Here is a 23,004-nt window from a genome sequence, read left to right on the forward strand (position 1 = left end):
CTTATTCCATTTTTTTTATACCCAAATGAAGAAGCTTTAAATTTGCAAAATTATGTCCGCTAGTTGGATTAGTTTTGATTAATTTGATACCTTTTTAAAACACATACACTGTCATGAATGGCTGTGAAATCTACAGTTATTTACTTTAGATTCACAATAATAGTACTGTACAGGGGGGTTCAAAAGTTTGGGCACCCAAGGTAAACATTTTTATTAATGTGCATAAAGAAGCCAAGAAAAGATGGAAAAATCTCCAAAAGGCATCAACAGATTAGACATCCGTGTAATATGTCACAAAAAGTTAGATTTTAAAAGTATGGGTACCCTGCAGAGTTAATACCTTGTCAGGAGATTGTGAAGGCCATGGCAAAACCTTCAGTTTACGCCTCGTGATGTAATCCCCCATGGATTTTGAGGTGTGTTTAAGATCATTATCCATTTGTGGAAGCCCCCCTTTCTTTACCTTCAGCTTTTTCACAGATGGCATCAAGTTAGCATCCAAAATTTGCTGAAATTTTACTGAATCCATTTTTCCTTCTACTCGTGAAATGTTCCCTGTGCCATTGGCTGCAATACAACCACAAACCATGATTGATCCCCCCATGCTTAACAGTTGGACAGAGGTTCTTCCATTATATTCTGTGTCCTTTCTTCTCCAAACGTACCTTTGGTCATTCCGGCTAATTTAACCTCATAGGTCTACAGAACTTATTCCCACAATGCGTCAGGCTTGTCTATATGTTCATTTGCAAACTTCAAATGCAGATTTTTACCTTTACTGTAAAAATAATTCACAGTAACTTGCTGGCCAATTGTTGACAGTAAGTTGCTTTAACTTTTACGTTACATTTGTTAAAGTGTACATGTTAATTACCTTTATTATCAGGGTTTCTTGGATTTTTCACACATTTCAACCCAGTCCAGTGAAAAATAAGCTTAGACTTCGTTTAATTCATTAATTTAATTTAATCCTCCACCATGGATCTCCACCTCAATCTTCTCTGAGCTAAGGTTTTTACTTCTTGCCAGGTGGTCCCTGTCTTGGTCAGTTCATCAAGTATGTACCTCCTCCAGTTGGATTTAGGTCTCCTTAACTTCCTCTTGCCTCTGGGATAACAGTCCAAAACTTCTCTTGCTGTGTTCCTTGGATCCTCCTAAATGTATGACCAATCCATCCCCACTTTCTAGATTTAATTTCTGTGTGGCTTTTCTCCTGGTTCATGCGTTTCCTCAGGTCTACATTTGATATCTTGTTGGGCCACCAAATCCTCAGTATGTACTTGAGACCGTTGTTGATGAACACGTTAATGATGATTGATTTGGTGAATGTCCAGGTTTCACAGCCACATAGAAGGGCAGATTTTATGTTTGTATTTGGGCTGGGCAACATATCGATATTATATCGATAATGTGATATGAAACTAGATATTGTCTTAGATTTGGGATATTGTAAAATCGTGATAAGTGTTTTTTTTTCTGGTTTTAAAGGCTGCATTACAGTATAGTGATGCACTGTTCTAGCTGCTCTATCATTTGGCTTTCCCCCACTTAGACATTGTTTCTACACTACTGATGATTATTCATCTAAAATCTATGTGTGAAGATATTTTGTTAAAGCACCATTTGTCAACCCCAGAATACCGCCGCAATATCAATATCGAGGTATTTGGTCAAGCATATGGTAGTATCTCATTTTCTCCCTATTGCCCACCCTAGTTTGTATTGAAAATTCAGATTTTGGTGTTTCTAGAGAGCTGTACCGCTTGGAGGGTTCTAAAGGCGTGTCTAGGTTTGCTAATGCGGAGCGGTCAAACTTCATAATTGAAAAAGACATTTAGAGTAGAGCCATAGGATTTTGCAAGATCCCATAAAGTTAAAGTTTCATATGATTCTTTTCATGAAAGTCCAGTACATGAACTGGGAGTTCTAGGTGGGTTGGTATGGAATGACCCATTTGTAGCTGGGCTGAAAGGGTAACTACCATCTTTGAAATTGGTCCGGTACTAAGCGGGAGAAATGTTCAGTCAGTTTGGTCCCCTAAAAGTACTGTTTTTGCCACTGAAAGGCTCAGATTATCATTCTAAGTGTCTGGCAACATTATGGAAAGGATCCCTAAAGAGATTGTCCTTTTAAAAGCTTCTTTAAGACTTTTCTGTTTAACCAGAAACAGCTTTAAGATCACTAGCGCCTAACCTACCAAACTCCATTTAAAAAAATTAAGAAAATACTTTTAAGTGTAGCTTATGTAAATTGGTAAACTACTAGGGTTGTGATGGTTGGGGGAAGGTGGAAAGATGACCCAAAACAGCTTTCTAGTTGGATTTTGTTTGTTGACTTTGAATTAAGTGTATTGTACTATGCTAGAATTACTGTTTATTTACATGGAGTCTGGTGGCTTTAGCGAATGCAATTTTGTGGGTGATTTTGTAAAAAAAAAAAAAAAAGATATTCCTCCTTAAAAGAAAGGATGATCTTCTTGGAAATCCTTTCCATAATGTTGTCAGACACTTAGAATATTAATCTGAGCTTGTCAGTGGCAAACCGAGCACTTTTCTAAACCTAGATAAAAGCTGCACAATTGCCCTATTAACTCACATTGTAGCTTGTTTTGCCGCTACCAATTGCAGCGATCTTGCTTAATACTGGACCAATGTCAAAGATTGTTGTTCCTATCCGCCACTTAAACACAAAAACAAAGGAAAATACGGTCCAGGGTGAAAAAAAAACGTCAGTTACCCTTTAACCTGCTGGTATTTAACAGTTCACCTGCCTCCGTAAATTCACAAGACTGGATCAAGGTTATTAAAGGAGTCAATGTTCCATACAGTCACTATGTAGTCTAGTTTGCTCAGTGTAGTAATTCAGGGCAGAACACTTGAGATGCAGAACTCTGCACACACATGCACACACACACTTATCAGGCTGTCCAGCTGTCTGGCTCAACCGGGTCTATATAGGCATGGACTCACAGATAAACAAGTTTCAAGGGCAGAAAACAGTTTAGGTTGGAGAAGTGAACTCGGTGGGTCTCTTATCAGAAGTTTGGTACAGTTTCAGTTGACAGTTTGGTGACAGGTGTTTGTCCTTTGCACAGGTGTTAAACTGTTACCCATTACTGGTTTATGGATTCTTAAAACTCGTGATGCTGTATATTGTACCAACGGTTGTTAACGTTCAGCTGTGAATGCATCTTTCTCTATGTCTATTTGTCTGTGTATATTTGTGTTCCAGCATAGAAGCAGATGACTTACTTCACTTATGTCTGGTGTACAACGCCTTGGTGGGGAACAGATGGATTTGACCAAGTTCTCCATCGAGGAGATGGGCTGAACAGTATCTGTGTGAAACAAAAACAGGGTAAAAATAAGTTTCTTTCCCAAGTAAGAAACAAAATAATGCATTTGTCATGTCATTCGTGGATTCACGGCCAAGGCGGACCCTCTATTTAACTTGATTTCCCGTGCACCTCCAGTTGTGACTGTGCCCTGCAGCCTGGATGTGTTGCGTAAGACTTGTTTAAGTCACTGCTATTGTTCCAGTGCAAGGCTGCCCTTCCTGTACTGACCTCAATGCCAGAGTCAGTTTGCCATGGCTTTCCACAAGACGCACACAGACAAGAAGACTAATTGTGTCCTGCTTTCCTGTTCTTCGGGTTGGTGGTTCCTCTAACTGGAAAGATCCAGGAGGGCAGTGTAATGGAACTGCCTCTTATTTTCCATATAGTGAAAATTCCAGCACCTGTTGTAAGTTACCTCTGTTTTAGAGATTCATGCTCCTTTCTCAGTCCTACTGCATTAGCATGTGTGTTGAGTGAACGACTAAAAGTCTACAAGCTCAAATCCCTTGGAATCACAACCCCACCTTCATCCCAGTTGCATAACAGAAGCTACATTGCACACCCTGTAAAAAAACAGTAACTCCTTACGAAGTTTAGAGATCTTGAGGATGCTCCAGTCAGAGCTGTCCAAAATCCAGTATTAACGGTAAAGCAGTCAAAGCAAAGTATTGCAAGTGCGATCGATTCGTTTTCCGTGCTTCAGCTAAACTCATGTGTCTTTGTCTCTTCCAAATGCCGCACAGGGACTCTCTATATGTTACAAAATTGAGACTGTTCAAAACGAAGGAATCCAGTTTTCCTTGTTACGTCCTCCTGAGGGAATGTAAACATGATAGCTGATAAAGAAGAGCACATTGCTAAAATGTGTCTGTCTGATGGTATCTGACAAAGTGACTTATTTATCTTATGTGCACGGCGCCACATCACTGAGAGAAAGAGGACTGTTTTGGGGAATTTTGTGGTAGTTCTGTACCAAATACACACTGGACCAAACTGCTTTTTAGAAGGTTAATCTACACTGGATGGGGATAGTCTCAGGATTGATTTTCAAAAATGTAAAGCCAGAAATTTCAATACTTGGTCGTTGCTTTGTGGCTCTGGGATTGACGTGAAAGTGACGAGGTTCAGAGAATTGTTGAGTTGTTCCATCTTGCAGGAGAGACTAAATGCAGGCTGCTGACACCTTGGACTCTTCAGTCCCTCAGGTCCCGCGTCTTTTTTGCATCGAAGCTTCAGTTTACATCACAGACCATTAATATTAAATCAATATTTACACAGTCTGTGGTTCACATGCACTTCTGGCATTTTGAAAATAAATGCTGCCCTCTATTGAGAGCACTTAAGCTCTGCAATCTACATCCCGTGGAGAGGAAATTTCTAAAAGCCTCATGCAAATGTACACATCAATTCTAAATATGTATGAAATGATTTAATGAGAATCTACACACTGATTCTCTTTTTTTAAATATAGAAACAACTCAAGCATCAAAACTACATAAATGAAGTTTTAGTGATGACGTGAAGGCCCTTATATAGTATCACACTGGTAAACTAATAATAGTTTTAGGTTTTCGCTGTGTTGTCTGTGTTTCACTTTTTCTGGATTTGTGTGTGTTTCTATTTGGATCCTCCGGGGATGGGAGTGGGATTTCCTGCAACACATCTACGCCCATGGAATGTGTACTTTGCCAAAAGGTCTTTGTTGTGCCTGTCTGGTGGTGTGTGCGCGCATACACACACACACACACACACACACACACACACACACACACACACACACGTTTCCTTCCTCCCCCCCTATCCAGTAAGCAGTGACAGGCAGAGACTTATTTATTTCTTTTGGTTTGACCCCGTGGTCAAACAAAGATTGAAGCACACGAGTAAAAGCAATAAAATAGATGACAATTGTTTTTAATTTTCTTTTTAAAATCAGTTTGTGAGCTCTTCTTACTCATGGACCTCCTGCTGCTCAGTCACATGTTGATACTTGACCCCTGCAGTCATATTAGAGAGTAAATAATTTGGTTTGTTTTGAAAATTGACGCAGTTAGTAATGGAAAAAACCTTTGCATATACACAAAAACTCTTCATAACATTTGATATTTCTCTTAAATTTGCATGGCGTACCATGTAAAGCCCATTTTCTATCTGAAGAATTAAAATAATTATCTATATCTATCTATCTGATACACCACACAAAACATCAGTATATTATTTTATATTATTTTAATTAGTAATATTTAGTAACTCACCACTAGTACACTTGTGTAAGATTCTTCAGCTTTTCGTCTCCCATGCGTCTGGGGTTTTTGCTTGATCTTTTCAGCCTTTGCTTTTTTCATATGCCGGAGGATGATTTTTCAGTCATTGGTGTTTATGTGAGTTGTGGGGAGTGTTGCCGAACTTAGCTTCCTGTATCTTTCTGATTGGCTGTGAAGAAGGGCTGGGGAGGGGGGGGGCGACATCCTTTACTGTAACATAGCTACCAATAACCACAGGATTGCTTAGAGCACAGATTTAAATTTTCTACACATGTGTAATTGCTAGATTTACAGTCCAACTATAAAACATGCTCTGAATAAATGAAATTATGCTTTAATGCTTCCTGCTGATACATTTTCCTGCGTGCTACCATTTAACCACACTCATGTTTTTATGTGAATATCTTTTCTTTGTAGATTTATTCACTTTTTTGTGTTTTTACATCTTGTTTAATATTTAATAGTTGTGGATTGTAACAGTACATTTACTCAAGTACTGTACTTGTGTACTGTGATGGCCGCACTTGCAGCCAAACATGGAAACAGCAACCACTCACCAGGGTTAACTCTCTCTTGTTTTGAGCACATTACACATTATACAATATAAAGAACTGGACACACACTTTAGTTCTACAATCACTTTATTTAGTTATTTGACTTAGTTTTCTGTTTGGTTGCACACATTTATTTAACTTTGTCAATACAGCTAATTTCAGGTTCATTGTCTTTGTTTAAGTTGCATTCAGTGAATTTGATGTGTGGGGAATGGATAATTGGACTGTGCCATGTTTTCCCCACATGGGGGTGTGGCAGAGTATCCATTTTTTCAGTTGTGTTCTTTCTTTGCTAGTTATATTTTACGATTACTTGATTGATTTATCATTAGTTCACATTAGGTAGCGTTGGTTTAACATGGGTTGTAGTTATTGTGGTTTGTCTATATAATGTGTTGGGCTACACCCTTTGGGTCAGAATGGCCTGATCAGCCACTGTATAAGTTTCCCTCATGGCTTTAGGTCTGTTTAGTCCAGCTTTGGTTAAGGTTAAGGTTAAGGTTAAGGTTAAGATTAAGGTTAAGGTTAAAGTTAAGGTACCTGGGTTAAATTGTGTTTAGTAGTCCTCTTGTATGGGCCAGAACTTTCTGTTTTCTGTAATAAAACTTTTTTTTTTTAAACTAAAAACCTGTTTTATTTTATTTTATTTATTTTATAAATTCAGGACAATGCACATTGATGAACAAGTACAGCAGTACACGTAGATGTGCCAGATTGTAGCCCCAGGGTTAATTTCCATCTGCAGTCCAATAGGCAGGTTGGAGTTACAGTAAAAAAAGACATAGGATAGTAACATTTAGTATGTAAAAACAGGAAAAAAAGAAGAGAAAAGAAGAAAAAAGAAAACAAAAACAGGACAATTCATCAGTAAAAATTCAAATGGAAACACAAGTTTAATGACTCCAAATGCCTGCCAGCTTGGTCCCTCGCGGGTACTAATTCAATGTAATTGTAAATGACTTATTTCCATGTTATGCTACTAATACAATTCAGAAGAAAATGTATACTTTTTACTCCACTACGCTCCTCTGACAGCTTTAGTTAATACTTTGCAGTCACAGATTTTACATATTAAACATATTGAACTTATAAAACCATCAGCTCCTCCCCATGGTCTACCTCCCACATACCTGTTCACCTGTCTATGTGGCGTGCACCTGGTGGCTAAGGCTGCCTGGTACTTTCAAAACAAAAGCATTAACCAAAACTAAAAATAACCTCAGAAAAATACAAATGAAACAAATGTATGTAGCTGTATTATTTAATTTATTACATTCATTTATTACATGTATATTCATTTAAACAAATTTAATATTTAACTATTATAACAACGCTACAACAATGAATATTCCAACAAGTTCGTCAAATGTTTAGTATGTAATATGTTCTGAACTTTCTGAAAATTCTCCCATCCTAGAATGTGTAGCCTCCAAAAAACTCTCGCATTTTACATGAATTAACCAAAAAACAATAATTCATTAGTAAAACTAACCATTTTCTCAGCATTATGAGTTTTTTTTACTTTGATACTTTAAAACACATTTCCATATTTATTGACATTTAATACAGGACTTTTACTTAAATCAGTCTGTTTTTGCTACTTTTTCTCTAGTGAAGGATTTTCTTCCACCGGTTTGTGTCTTTCTAGCTGACAGTGTGTATTACACAATGCTTTTATTTCTTTGCCTGACTATATGTTTATGCAAAATCTTTTAGATTATTATATTTTTAAACAACAAATGCCTTCACAGTGAGCTGTCATGGCCTCCATGTAACCAACAATATCGACCCAATGTATACCAACTTAAACGTTGGAGTTTTCACTTTTTGCTCTTTGCTCCACTAGAGGCGGTGTGTTGGCGAGTAGGGGGTTTCCTCAGTGCAAAGATATTTAATGTCTAAGTGATGGATGACTCTGCACAAAATTGTTGAAAACGCACTCGGAACATATTCGTGTTTTTTTAAACACAGCAACATCAACTATTTTGTATTTCAAGTGTTTTATAACAGTGAAGTAACCGAAGGTGTGTATGTTTTGGCATCGGCTAAAAACTGGCGTCCATTGGGGATCCGCGGTGGGGGTGTTTCTGGATCATAATGTGCCATCTTTGCGGTGTAACTGCTACAGCAGATAAACACTTGGTTGCTGTTTAGCTAGCTGCTGCCTGTTGGCTTGAAATCTAAATTATGTCATCAGAGTTTGTGGGTTGTATCAGGTACTCAAACCGGCTATTACTTAGCTTTTTCGAAAGCTAGTCTTGCTAACAACGTCGTTCTTCCTAACGCTAGTCTATTAGCCCAGGGGAATTTTGTGTTGTCGTTTTCCTTTCGTTTGTGTCTATGATATTACATAATGAGGCGGTAGCTAAGCTGGTTGATGTAGCTAGCTTAATAAACATACGCCATACTTAACGCCTGTTACAAACATTTGGGAGGCAGTTATTGTATTTTACAATGGGAGTCCGCAGAATTTACATTAGCATAGGCTATGCTACCTTTGGAACCATGGTTGGACTTTCGGCTTTCCTGGTCTGGAATATAGCATACAAACAGCCATGGACGGCGGCCATGGGAGGCCTGTCAGGTATGTTTACACACCTAGCTAGCTATCACCTAAGACATATTGTTCATTGTTAATGTGAGTGTCTTCTTCATGTCATATCGGAGCATTTAATTAAGGCTGCCTAATCCTTCTACAAGGCCTGCAAAGTCAAACATCACCATAATCATATAACAAGGTGTTTGTTGTATGTTGTTTTCTTTATTTAGTCTCACCCTTGTCACCACTAATGTATGTTGTTTTCTTTATTTAGTCTCACCCTTGTTACCACTAATGTATGTTGTTTTCTTTATTTAGTCTCACCCTTGTTACCACTTATGTATTGTGTTTTCTTTATTTAGTCTCACCCTTGTTACTACTAATGTATTGTGTTTTTTTTTATTTAGTCTCACCCTTGTTACACTAATGTATGTTGTTTTCTTTATTTAGTCTCACCCTTGTTACCGCTAATGTATGTGGTTTTCTTTATTTAGTCTCACCCTTGTTACCACTAATGTATGTTGTTTGCATTATTTAGTCTCACCCTTGTTACCACTAATGTATGTTGTTTCCTTCATTTAGTCTCACCCTTGTTACCACTAATGTATGTTGTTTCCTTCATTTAGTCTCACCCTTGTTACTACTAATGTATTGTGTTTTCTATATTTAGTCTCACCCTTGTTGCCACCAAGATTCCTAACACATTTTTTGCTGTCAATGTTGGCTTTAATTCATTTTCGTTCTATTTTAGCTGGCTAAATACTCTAATGTAGGTCACACTTGTTCAGAGGACCAGATTTGTATTTTATCCACTTCCCCAGCATCACAGTTAAGCTTTAACTCCGTCAATACTAGTTTTAGTGAATGTCACTTTTGGAAATAAAAATATCAAATCAATAGTAATGTTTGTGGGGAAACCCCACATAAATGTTTAAAAGTTTTTTAATACCAACATACTTACTTAACCACATATTATGTATATGTATAGTCCTGTCTAAACTGTTTTAATAGACCCGTTGACTCTGCTGCTTTTAATCACACCAGGCATCATGTCATTATGTCTCCAAATACTGTAATAAGTATAATTTCTATTTTTGATGCTTTATGAAGGTGTGTTTTGTTGTTGTTGTTGTTTCAACAGGAGTTTTGGCGCTCTGGTGTCTTGTCACACACATCATGTACCTGCAGGATTTCTGGCGCACCTGGCTCAAAGGCCTCAAGTTCTTCATCGCTGTTGGTGTGCTCTTCTCAGTTTTTGCAGTGACCGCCTTCATTGCCTTCCTAACTCTCGCCATCACGCAGAAGCAATGTAATCTTCCCTCTGATGTTCCTTGTTCATAATGAGTAATCAGTATAATAGAGAATTAGAAGAACTCCTTAGGACTACTGCCTACTGCTTATTAGAGATTTTCTGAAGCAAAGTATTCAACTTTCTGCTTTATCTGTCCCACAGCTCCTACTGACCCGAGGAGCCTCTATCTCTCCTGTGTGTGGAGCTTCCTGACTCTGAAATGGTCCTTTCTCCTGGCCTTGTACTCGTACAGATATCGCCAGGAGTTTGCAGACATCAGCATCCTCAGCGATTTCTAGTCGGTACTGATTTTATAGTGTGCAATGGACGTTTTAAGCTGCCGGCAGTAGCTGATCAAAGAGCTTTTGTAACAAAGAGGAAGGAGTAAATCAGAGGCTGGAGTCATCTGACTCATAGTACATGGAGTTACACTTGTTGTACTTGCTTAATCTCTGTATTTGTATTATTACCTTTTCTCCTCCTTTCAATGATCCAGATACTATATTCCTGCAAGTAGCCATAAGTCTAAACCTCTGACGGCTGGAACTGATTTTAAATTGATTGCTCAAGGCTGTTTATCGAGAGACATGCTGTGTTTCTTCAGACAGATTTTATCATGAGATGGTTTAATCTTAACACATACAAGGAAATCCCCACCATAACGGGCTTTTAATCAAATAAGTTGTTAAAGGCAAAATACTCCCAAAAGCTGAAATCCTCAAAACCAAAACTAAAACCTCCTACCTGAAGCCACTCTAATTGCTAGGTTGACGGTGTTTGTTGGAGTGCTTGAATGTTTGTACCCACATGAGCTTTTTCAGATTTGCGGTTTCAAACCACAGAATATTCTCCTCACTTATAGCTCCCTTTTTTTTTTTTTTATCCATTCACCAATATAAATATTTGAGTTCTCATTTAAAGCTTTCTAGAGATGGTAGTTATTGTACTTTCTCCCTCTTCACACCCTGCTTTTCTTTCAGTAGAATTGAAAAAAGAGCATTCCTGTGGAATTTTGTGCTTTTCATGTTTATTTCCACCAGGGGGAGACTTGCATTTTTCAGTCAAGAGTCCACTGGACAATTATGACATTCCTTTTAAGAGAAAACACTAATCAATTTAAAAAATGATTGCACTTTAGTCTTCTATATTGATGCCAATGTTTTGCACTCAAATCCTAATATAATAATCATGTTTTACACATGGTCATCTCTGTCTCACCCTTTTCTAAATGTTGAAAGGCGATATATGAGTCATTTATTTTACTGTTATAGCAATTTGTGTATTTCAAGTTAAACTAGACTGAGAAAGTGGTTAAGTCCCAGCTGTTGTTCATGTCTGCCTGCTACCACAAAACATGTTTCTATGTATTTTTGTTGTTGAGCGATGATGAATGTGAGGATGCTACATGTAAATAGAAACTGAACCCATTAAAGTTGCCTTCATTGGTAATTCCATCATGTCTCCGTGTCTATACCACACAGATACAGCGGCATTCAAACAAACCAACATTTTAAGTGATTCAACTTTCCCAGCAAGGCTGAAGCGTTTCTAAGCTCCACCCACAAGGTGTAGAGGGTCTTTAGCGTTGCTGGATAAGGGTTCAGACAAGTTGGCAATACACACATCTAAGCCACTTGCCTGCAGACGCTGCGCTTCAACAATAAGGTACAGCGCTGTCTTTTCATATTTCTACTTGAAGAAATTCAGAATCAGGTTGTGAACACACAACAAAAAGGTGTGTTAAATTGTAGGGCTCAGCTCATTATTTGCTATCATTATTGATTCATTTATTGGTACCCTGATTTAAGGAGGACACATCTCTACAAAAGACAATGGCAGAGATTAAACGGAACACAAACTTTTACTAAATTTACTTAAGCTAATATGTTATTTCTTCTTGAGCTTTAACCCTCCTGCTTAAACCATTTTTACAATGTTACAAGCATATTTTTCCTAAAGTTAAATATGCTTTTTGTGAGTGGATTGCCAATTTCTGACCATTTGTTTACTCCAGATAGCAAAATGACCATAATTTTACGTGCAGATTTTTGGTATTGTTGATTTTCTTATAGACCATGTAATTTGGGAGAAGTGTTTCTACAGCGTCCATATTTTAAGACGCACAGACTGATCTTGTGCGTGTGCTATTATTTACCTGGTCTTGAGCAAATATTTTAGCAGTCTACCTACCTGTTTGCTGACCCTACACCCTTCAAGGTTAGAGGAAGGCCTTGCACTTGAAATGTGCCAACTAAATGTAAAACAACAAAAGTACAGTCCTAAAGATCCCACTGTAGGAATATACTGTTAATCATGTTTTACGTGTAAAAAATCAACTTTGTAAACTTATATATATGATTCTTTAAATTGCACCATGAGGACATAGTATTAGAGTCTTTTTATGGTCTTAATGTGTCTCAATATGCTGTAGCCATGCACAGGGACCGCCCACGTTATGTGATTGACAGGCCGGCATATAACCTCCCAGACTTTGACAGAGAGTTTGACAAGAAGAGTCGACAATTCCCCGTTGGAGAGAAAGTGAAGAAACTCTTCAGGTACAGAATTGCAATCTCACTGCACAATCAAGTCTTCCAATCACGCAAACTCTTACCTTTGACAAGCTTTGTGTCGTGCTCAAATAACGGAGAGCCCTGTAGCTATAAAGTCTAGTCGTTCTGTGGACTACTACAAAGCAACAACCAGACAATCCCAGCTCTTCAACAAGTTTCCCTTGTTTGTTTCTGTCAGATGCTCTTTGCTGAGACTCAAGGGCTTGTTATTCAGACATCTGCCTGTACTGAGCTGGCTGCCCAAGTACAAAGTGAAAGACAACCTGCTGTGTGATGTCATCAGCGGGGTCAGCGCCGGCACCATTCAGGTTCCCCAGGGTCAGTCAGTACTCTCTCTGATGCTTCTGTATAATATCCACTGACTGAAGCTAGTTGCAGCCACGTTGGCGCCTCTATATAACATTGTGCTTGGATTTCTCTTGTTGATTTATGTGACAGTTATATAAAAAGTTCCTGTTCTTTCCAGGCATGGCATTTGCTCTTCTGGCAAGCCTTCCTCCTGTCAATGGTCTCTATTCCTCTTTCTTCCCTCTCATCCCATATTTCTTCATGGGCACTGTTCACCAGATGGTCCCAGGTAAATCAGATTGATTTATCTACAGCGTTGTCATATTATGACAGTGATAAGTTGCCAGAGCTGCACAGTGCAGGTAAGCCTGACTGTGCAGCTTGTGGTATGGCAAAGAATAAATGTGACACACTACCTTTTATGTCTAGGTACGTTTGCTGTCCTCAGCATTATGGTGGGAATCGTATGTCTTAGGCTGGCGCCCGAGTCCGACTTCAGTCATTTCAATGCCACACTTAATTCTACAATAGTGGACACAGACCGGATGAATGAGGTTCGTCTGGGAATATCTGGAACCCTGGCCTGTCTCACTGCAATCATACAGGTACTCGGCTAAAATCAAAGTCAGTTAAAGCTTAGTCTTTTACTGTGAAGTGTGAAAGACGTAAGTTATAGTTTAACCCTCATCTTGTCCTTGGGTCAAATTGACCTGTTTTCCTATATCAATGTTCTTTTTAACTACCCTATTGTAGTACCCAAAATAACATGATTGAAACACACAAAAATTAAAGGGGTTTCCAAATATTGTTGAGTAAAAGTTGACATATTCCAGTCTGGGATTATCCATCAACATACTTTCCTTTAATTTTAGTCTAAATAATTCCTAATTTCTGCTTTTCTAACTCCAACATTAGGTATAATTTCCTATAAATAAGGTTTATTGACCATACATTCAAAAAATAACTAAATGAAAGTTAATAAGTAAGTTTCACGTAGTGTTGTAAACGTCAAAAAAAGTGAGAAACACTGAAAAAACGGAAAAAAATGGAAGAAAAAGTTCACGTAGTGTTGAAAACGTCAAAAAAAGTGACAAAAAATGTAAGAAAAAGTTAAAAAAAATTGCTAAAAAGCGTCAATAAAAGTGTTGATTTTCAATTTTCACAAACGTGACACAGTGAGAACTACTTATGTGTGTGCAGATTGGCCTTGGCTTCATGCAGTTTGGGTTTGTAGCCATCTACCTATCGGAGTCCTTCGTCAGGGGCTTCATGACTGCTGCAGGACTGCAGATCCTCATCTCAGTGCTCAAGTACATCTTTGGCATCCAAGTGCCACCTTATAGCGGTCCGCTGGCCGTTATATATGTAAGTGATTCCTCATATAGTGGTCAAAGAACATCAAAATACATTGGTAGTATGATTGGTAACTAAAAGTTGATATTTAAATGTTCTGTTGCAGACTCTTGTGGATATTATACGTGGCCTTCCTGATACCAACATAGCGTCGTTGGTATTTGCTCTGGTCAGCAGCATAGTTCTGATGGTAGTGAAGGAGCTGAGTGCACGCTACCGCCACAAGCTGCCCTTTCCCATTCCTATGGAGATCATAATTGTAAGTAGTTTATAGTTGTCATTTCTCTGAGGACACTTATTTTAATTTTTGGTTAATTTCATGAAGCTGTTGCATACATTTGTTTGGTGGATTTGTGACATATACTGTATAGAATATCTGGATTTAAGTTAGGATGGATTCCTATTCTCCACAGGTGGTGGTGGCCACAGCCATCTCGGGCCCGCTGCATCTTCCTGAGATCTATCACATGGACATAGTGGGAGAAATTCCTTTAGGGTAAAGCATACGTCACCGTACTTTGTAGGGCTGCATAATCTATCTGTTTTGTTTTAATCATTATCATGTTATCAACTGGACCAAACACATTGTGAAAGGCTGTGACACATTGTTATGGTGTTAGTTCATACATCAGTAGAAAACTCCTCTTTTTAATGAAACTGCCATTTTAAGATACTATTTGATTAGTTCAATAAAAGAATGTTATCATTTGTTTTAGATTCAACTAGCAGTTTTTTGGTATTTTAGCAGAACAATGTAAGCAGCCTAACCAAGTACACTTTATTATCTGCTTTGTTAAGTAATAACATCATTGTTATTTCCCTCATATTGTGCAGCCCTAATAGTTTTAATAAATGGTGGTTTCATTGATTCAAATTACTCATGCAATTTAGATTTTCTTCTTGTCTCTTATTTCCAGGTTCCCAGCACCCATCCTGCCAACAGTGAATCAGTGGGAAGACATGTTGAGCACAGCTTTCTCCCTGGCCATCGTGGGGTACGTCATTAACCTGGCAATGGGCAGGACACTGGCGGCTAAGCATGGCTACGACGTGGATCCCAACCAGGTAACAGCATGTCTTTTACTAGTTCACAATGTGTATTTTATTCAATTTTGTAAATCCAACATGCATGTTCTTGAGCAGGAAATGTTGGCTCTTGGCTGCAGCAATTTCCTCGGGTCCTTCTTTAAGATCCATGTGATCTGCTGTGCCCTGTCGGTAACCCTGGCGGTGGACAACGCTGGTGGAACATCACAGGTGAGTGCTGCATTACAACTCCCACGCACTGTAACTGTAATTGAGCTCAAGCACTGTGTGTTATTCATCAAAGGCATGGTTGGTAATGCTGAAATTACCATCTCCTCAGGGCCCCTTCTAACCCCCCCCCCCAACCCTGCCTTTTAAGTGCAATTTCATAAAACAATACATTGCATGGACAACAAGAAAATAAAAATCTTAAAGGAGAATTCCGGTCGAGTCCAACACGTAGGTCTGTTGTTTGTAAATGTGGAGGTCTGTCAGTAGAGAGAAAAACTAAACCAATCGGTGCTGCCTACACTGTGTTATCCTCCTGCTAGCGTTAGCACCCAACAGGCTTAATCAGGGCAAGTTTTAAATGTGTTTTTAGCTTCTACACATGTTCAAAATGTCATTAAAAGTGCTTACCCATGTGACCTGATTCCTTCTGAGGCAACACAGTGAATCTGACTGCAATAGATGTTAAAGAAATGTATGTAAGTTGTGTTAATTCAGCTCTGTTTAGTTCCTGTGTGCAGTTAGAGAGCTTAGGGGCTGTCTACAAACTACAACACAGAAAAGAGATAAAACAAAAATATGTAAGCTATCAATTCAATGATTAAATTAGGTAGGGTCTCCAAACTTACCTCAATCATAACTTGTCTCCTGCTTGTTGGACCACAGGACTTACGTTAAAAAATAAGCATATGCTTATTTTTGAAAACTTATTTTGTCCATTTTCTGTGTTGTAGTTTGTAGATGGTCCCTAAGCTCGTTAGGAGCTGAATTAACAAAACTTTCATACATTTCTTTCACATCCCTAGCAGTCAGATTCACTGTGTTTCCTCAGAAGGAATCACTTCATATGGGTAGGCGCTTTTAATGACATTTTGAACCTGTTTAGAGGCTAAAAACATGTTTAAAACTTGCCCTCTTTTAGCCTATTGGGTGCTAACGCTAGCAGGACGATAACACGGTGTGGACTGCACTGATTGGTTTAATTTTTCTCTCTACTGGCAGCACTCCACATTTACAAACAACAGAGCTACGTATTGCAAACGACCGGAACGCTCCTTTAAATTGCTAACTACTGCTTCTCTGTTGCTGCCCTCTAACAGTTTGCCAGTCTATGTGTGATGCTGGTTGTTATGGTAACCATGCTGGCATTGGGAGCTTTCCTGAAACCACTTCCAAAAGTAGGTGGACATCAGACTAAAACTTGAAAAAGTAGACAAAAAGTTGAAGTAGCAGTAAGAGAAAAACCGCGGCATGATCGGTGACCCATGTAATCTTGGTTTCCCCAGTCAGTGCTTGGGGCCTTGATTGCAGTCAACCTGAAGAACACGCTCCTACAGCTCTCTGATCCCTATTACTTATGGAAGAAGAGCAAATTAGACTGTGTAAGTCAAAGTCCTGTCTGCACAATGGCAGCACAATGTGATGTATGTTTTTCCTCTGTATATTTTAACATATTCTATTGTTCTTTCTCTACCAGTGTGTGTGGGTTGTGTCATTCTTGGCCACATTCTTTCTGAGCTTGCCTTATGGAGTTGCTATCGGAGTGGGCTTTTCCATCCTTGTAGTGATATTCAAGACACAGTTGTGAGTAAACGCTCTATATTTTTGAACCAAAATTAAGAAAAGACGTTGCAACACAGTGTGAATGTTTCTCAATGTGTTCCTCGTAGTCGCAATGGTTCGGCAATGGCTCAAATTATGGATACAGATATCTACAAAAACCCAAAGGTGTACAGTAAGGTATGAAAATTATGCGTGTTTTAGTTTTACACACAATGCAAGTGGATTTGCGTCTCATTTGTTCGTCTTAACTCCACAGGTTGTGTCAATAACAGGTGTGAAAATAGTGAACTATTGCTCACCACTCTATTTTGCAAATGCTGAAATATTTCGCCAGAGAGTCATCAAAAAGGTACAATGAAAAATGACCACTTTTGCTGTCATTTAAGGTTAAAATGATGTGGCATATGGTAGTTAATGCAGGCATGTTTGTGTCTAGACCGGGCTGGACCCTGGTAAAGTTATCCTGGCCAGACGGAAGTTTTTAGAGAAAGAACAGAAACAAAAAAGGAAAGAAGAGAAGAAGGAGAATGAGACGAGAAGGCGGAAACCCAGCTCCTTGGCGACCATGAAGACCCAGGTGGGATGACACGTTCGTGTTTGACCTAGAAGCTCACAGCCAGAAACACAAAGCTTTTTATGATTCTACTGTCAATATTTCCCATTAGGTTAAACATTACACAGAAAATACAACCCGTGGCCTGTGCACTCTGCTCTTATGCATTTCCTCTGAATCTAGACCATATCTCAGCTTGAGCTGCAAAATGACTTTGATATGAACGATGGCAGCGCCGGCAAATCTGAACCTCCCGTCAGCTATGTCAACTTCCACTGCAGTGACATTGAGCCGGGCGAGCAGGCGCCTGACCAAGAGCCACCCAGCCCCACACTGGTGTCCCAGCCCATGCCCTTCCACACCCTCATCCTCGACTTGGCAGGGGTCTGCTTCATAGACCTAATGGGCATCAAAGTATTGATAAAGGTATAAGTGTGTTTGCAAAACTACAGTATATTTAATCTTAAAACAAATAATTCTGTATTACACTTTTTTGGTGCATTCAATGTATAGTATGGCACCCCTAAAACGTTTCTTAAGAAGCATTTTTTTAGGGTTCATCCAAAAGAACCTCACATGAAAAGGCTCTTTTAGATCCCTGAAAGGGCTTTCTATTTAATTAAATGATAATAGTAACAACCAGGGCCGCAGCACAAAATTCTGGTCCCTGTAGAAAGGCATTCTCTATGGGCCCGCATCCACAGCTATTCATTCTAGCATCTTTTTGGGCCCTCCTCACATGAGGGCCCTGGGTACTCACTCCCCTTTTTCCACCAGTCCATCGCACCTGGTAACTAGAAGGGCACTCAGAGAGGGCAGGACTCCGCCAAGGCCACACCATATCTCACACTGTTAAAACAAGTGTTTGTGTATCCACTCTATGATTTGGATCCGCTCCAAAGCATACTAGCCCACTCATCCACCAAGATTCATACAAATCAGGCCGCTAGTTATTTTCCGTAATCCTGCTGACAAACAAACTGAACTGTAAGAATAACCCTGGCGTTCCTCACTGAACCTTTTCATGAGAACGTTAAAGTATGGAAGTATTCAATCAGAGTTATTCCAACGTGTCCATCAACAGTCTCGTGTCCTTTACTTCCCTCACAGATGAACTCAAGCTACACAATGCTGGGCATCAAGCTGTACTTGGCTAATGTTCAAGGTAAGATCTTAAGTGCATTTCACACTTGTTGGCTATAATGAGCAGTTGGCATGGATACGTAGACCTAGTCACTCCTTCAAAATTGAGTCCATAAGGTAGAACGAGATTACAATTTTAAGTCAGGGATTTATTGTCTAAACAGTCGTTATAGGACACATGGACTTTCCATTTCCTTGAGAGATAAAGATATAATGGTGATCCACAGTAATTGTAATTAGTTGGTATTGATAACCTTTAAAGGGATACTTTGCTACCAGCTTTGTGACATAACAATGTGGGTAGTTATGTGGAGATGAACTATGCTAGACTTCCCTTCATCCTGCCAGTGTCCAGATGTCTGGGCTCATCTACCAGCCCAAACGCATCATTTTGCAGATTTGGGGCTCAAACTAAATATTGTACTCTCACATACAGACACAAAGAGTAAAGATGCCTCATTCTCTCTCTCTGCTTTGCTTTCTGTGACTTTGCTCTCATTACGTCCCCCACCTGTGGGGGTGTTTATTGGTCCGGTGTGGCACAGTGCACTCAAGTAGTTGTAGGTCTTCTGCTTTTTGAGCGATACCACAGCCCCTTTTCTTCTTTTTTTTTAATTTAGTCATGTAGCACCAATTTAAAAAAGACATTTGCGCTATTGTAGTGCATAGACAGCCCAGTTTTATGAAAAGACCCTCTTTCCACTTCAAGCATGACACTTTTTTTGGCCAGTGTAGCCATTTTATTTCTCTTTAAATAGCACATGAAATTCCTTGTGTGATGTTTGTTGTCTTGTGACCTGCAGCCCCGGTGTATGAAGAACTGGAGGTTGGAGGAGCTTTTGATGGCGGCAATATTGCCCGCAGTCATCTCTTCCTTTCTGTCCACGATGCCATTGTGTTTGCTCAGCAGACCACTGGAGAGGGACGCGTCTCCCCAAAGGTAGGCCCCCCCCCCCTGTCCAAAATAACCTTATCATACAAATCCTTTTCATGACATCACATGCAAACACCCACTGTTCAAGGGTTTTAAAGTTAGTGGTATAAGGAGAGATTTATTTTCTAAGTACCAAATACGTCTTTTAGCATGGCTTTTGTCAGCTTATCTGGTTCCACAAGGGTTAACAGTAATGTCACACAGGTTTTTGTGACACATTTAGTGCCACAGCAAACAGAGTTGGAAGTTAGACCAAGGTCATGCTACATATTGTAGCTGTGTGCCTGATTTGGTCTTCGCTTTATCGCCTGATAAGCATGGGCAACATTTGAAGCATGTGACTGGACTGCATTGTCTTCAGCAGGATTTTAACACTTTAATAATAATACTCTGTATTTACAGAGCACTTTTCAAAATCCACGTTGCAAAGTGCTTCATGAAACAGCAGAAATAAACCAGAACAGTCGTAAAAAAACATCAGGTTGACAAAAACTAGACCCAAAGCCGAAAGGATTAAGGGTCTGGCATTGAGTAATGAAAGTCGCCAAGCGGAGCTAACTGTTCATATCTTGCCAGTCAAAAAGAATAGATCTCCGAATGCAAATAAGGAAATGTCATTCTTATACAGTATGAGTCTCCTTTTTAACGTGCAAGGTCAATATCGTTTTTCACTAACAACAAAACAACAAATTATCCATGCATTTATATGGAACTAAGATCTCTAGAAGACTCTAGATATTTATATTTTTCAGTTTGTAGGTGCTATATAATTATATTTATCACTCTACATGCTCTGAATAAAAGCACTTAAGCATTTATTTATTTTAATTCATATAAAAACTCGACTTTTACACTGTTTTTTAAATTGTTTCCGTGCTGTATTCTTTTAAGCCGGGAACTTTGCACGTCATTTTGTACTACAGTGTACTGTGTTATGACAATAAAGAAATCTTAAATCTTGAATGTTTTGGAGCGTTCCATCTTTACTCTCCTCCCTGTTACGTTGCATTCGGAGATCGACTCTTTTTGACTGGCAAGATGGCGGATAGCGTAAACAATGCTAAAGTGAGTCTTTCGAAACCTCTCTTTTTCTTAAACCCTGTGGACAAAAAAACAATTTTGTCAATGCTCACATCCGTGTGTAGATTCCCTGGTGATAGTTTCATGCTGTGTCGAGCCTTCTTAGTGTGTTAAAAATAGTGATTTTGAGGCTATCATTGAAGTGTCCCTAGCCCTCCCATTCAAAAGGCCATTTGACCCAAAACGAAAACTCGTTAAATCTTAAAAGTGGTGCTTCCATCATAATTATGCTTTTAAACGAAGGTTTTACTTGGGTGCAATCACAAAAGACCCTATGTTGCATTTTGCCGACAGATACACTTTAAAGGCGGATGTGCACAGATCACTACAAGTTGTTAACAGTAATGTAACCCTTGAGTATGTTATAACTTTATAGACCACTTTAGAGTTGTTTTAGCTAAAGCTTGCCTTCATGTATTCTACAACTGACATCATTGCTTAGGGAACAAAGCAATTTTATTGTTTGCTTTCCGGCCTGTTTGACTTTAAATATGTACATTCACTTTGTTGGCTGCAGGCAGAGAGAGCAAGACAGGAACTTGCCTTTAACGTTAATGAGAAGACGGATCTGGAGCAGGTATGCACCAGCTCGCCCGTACAAAAGCACACAAGCATGATGCAAAATGACCCACTCGCATACTTCACCATGAAGCCATTACTCTATATCTAAGAGTAGTTTTACTTTTACAGGAAATGTTTTGAGCACTGATCGCTGCAGTGAAGACGAGCGGGAGAAACATGCCGAAGATGCTAACCGTAAACTTTCAACGTCACTGTAATTAATGGAAATGTATTTTTTGCCAAATATTTTCTGTGCTTGATCTCATATCTCTTTGCTGGCTATGCGTTATCTAAATAAAATGTTTGACTTTGTGGATAGGCACAGTAATCAGTACTTGACTCCACTGACAGGGGGTGATGCATACCAGCACAAGTGAGGGCCGAGCAGATAATGAGGGGAGCTCTGAGGCTCAGTTCGCCCACCTCTCACTGTAACTGTGGAAGAAACCTGCTGACGGTGCAGTCATACTGAAGCGCTCCTGTAATTAACTAAGTGTGCACGGCCACAGCTGTGTGCTCACAGCCAGCTGAGCAGTCTGGCCAAGTCCCCGTGGAGGCGAGACACTGAGAAAGGCTAAACACAAATGAAAGGAGGAACACGTACTGTAACATCAGCACTTCCATCACTTTGTTGTCTCGCAAACTCTATTTAAGGACCACAGTCTCCGTCAGGCAGAAAAAAGGGTACCGACAACCAAAAATAACTTTTAATTGTTGCCAGTTGCATTGGTAGAGTGACAAAGACAAAACATATGGGCCAGCTGTGTTTGTGTTGCAGGTACTTAAAGGCATGTGGTGTCTGGCCTTGCAGCAGGCTGACAGTGATGTTGGTATGCTTATGATGCTTGAATGGATTTATGAGGCTATTAAGCTTAGATATCCTTAGGTATTATGGCACACATCTGCTCCTCTGCTGTCCTGCCGCTCTGCAGCAATCTCAAAGGATTAATAAAGAGAAGTCTAAGTCTAAGCAAATTGGCACCACAAGTGATTACAAGGTTTCTATGGCCATCAGCTGTGTGTGTGTGTGTGTGTGTGTGTGTGTGTGAGCTTGTTTGCTGCTTGAGCCTGAATAATTAGTTTGAGCAATTAAGACACTCTTCACTGTTTCTTCACATATTACGTCCCGGTTATACATAAACATGAGCTATGTCCCCATTGTATGCAACATACTACTTCTAAGCAGGTGTTGAGCATGTAATGTGGAAAAATTACAAAGTTAAATCCACAAAACAGTCACCATGCATACTACACGTGCATGGGTTTTGAGTGCATTGTTGTCACACACAAGAAATAGTTAAAGAGTTGCTCACAGCTTCAAAATATAGTAGGATAGCTACAGAAAAAGTTGAAAAACAATTCAATCCTTAATAAAATGTTTTTCTTTGTTATTCCAACATTGCAGTATTGCACACGTATTAACCCTTGGGTTGTCTTCCCGTCAAAATGAAATGAAAATCAATGCTTTTTATCAATTTAAAAAAAAACACCTTTTTCTCATGTTTTTGTCCCTTTTTTCCAACACTTTTGATGCTTTTTTTCAATGTTTTTTATGTTTAACACTACGCAACACTAACTCATTAACTTTAGTTATACAGTTTTTCTGGAATTTATGGTCAATAAGCCTAATTTATAAGAAATTATACCTAATAATTGAGTTAATAAAGCAGAAATTAGGAATATTTAGACTAAAATTAAAGGAATGTATGTTGGATAATCA

At 39.1% G+C, this 23,004-nt stretch overlaps 3 protein-coding genes across 5 annotated transcripts in view; 2 read left to right on the forward strand and 1 right to left on the reverse strand.

The window, feature by feature from the left end:
- The window catches only part of rapgef3 (Rap guanine nucleotide exchange factor (GEF) 3), a 28,422-nt gene extending 22,728 nt beyond the window's left edge, over nucleotides 1-5,694 (reverse strand). For both annotated transcript variants that reach the window (XM_034875526.1, XM_034875525.1), the window contains exon 1: nucleotides 5,590-5,694. In XM_034875526.1, the coding sequence (XP_034731417.1) occupies nucleotides 5,590-5,679 (90 nt within the window). In that variant the 5' untranslated portion in view covers nucleotides 5,680-5,694. The remainder of the gene's footprint in view (nucleotides 1-5,589) is intronic.
- Nucleotides 5,695-8,068: 2,374 nt separating this feature from the next.
- slc48a1a (solute carrier family 48 member 1a) overlaps nucleotides 8,069-23,004 on the forward strand; it is a 17,308-nt gene continuing 2,372 nt past the window's right edge. The window contains exons 1-3 of one of the 2 annotated variants that reach the window (XR_004657137.1): nucleotides 8,069-8,736; nucleotides 9,833-10,000; nucleotides 10,145-10,366. Coding sequence is in view for 1 of the 2 variants with exons in the window: in XM_034875528.1 (XP_034731419.1) it covers nucleotides 8,607-8,736; nucleotides 9,833-10,000; nucleotides 10,145-10,281 (435 nt within the window). In the remaining variant the exon portion in view is untranslated. Of the gene's footprint in view, nucleotides 8,737-9,832; nucleotides 10,001-10,144; nucleotides 11,434-23,004 lie in introns of those variants that run through there. The other variant, XM_034875528.1, reaches the window with a different exon arrangement.
- On the forward strand, nucleotides 12,389-21,590 carry LOC117946999 (solute carrier family 26 member 9-like). The gene is made up of 20 exons (XM_034875530.1): nucleotides 12,389-12,540; nucleotides 12,734-12,873; nucleotides 13,022-13,132; nucleotides 13,273-13,448; nucleotides 14,044-14,208; nucleotides 14,303-14,455; nucleotides 14,610-14,692; nucleotides 15,114-15,261; nucleotides 15,340-15,453; nucleotides 16,551-16,628; nucleotides 16,737-16,832; nucleotides 16,928-17,034; nucleotides 17,121-17,190; nucleotides 17,270-17,362; nucleotides 17,450-17,590; nucleotides 17,750-17,992; nucleotides 18,677-18,731; nucleotides 19,513-19,649; nucleotides 21,241-21,300; nucleotides 21,414-21,590. Exons 1-20 carry the CDS (start codon nucleotides 12,416-12,418, stop codon nucleotides 21,423-21,425), a joined length of 2,307 nt encoding a protein of 768 aa, XP_034731421.1. The 5' UTR covers nucleotides 12,389-12,415; the 3' UTR covers nucleotides 21,426-21,590.

Source organism: Etheostoma cragini, chromosome 7 (assembly GCF_013103735.1).
Source record: "Etheostoma cragini isolate CJK2018 chromosome 7, CSU_Ecrag_1.0, whole genome shotgun sequence".
Lineage (NCBI taxonomy): Eukaryota > Metazoa > Chordata > Actinopteri > Perciformes > Percidae > Etheostoma > Etheostoma cragini.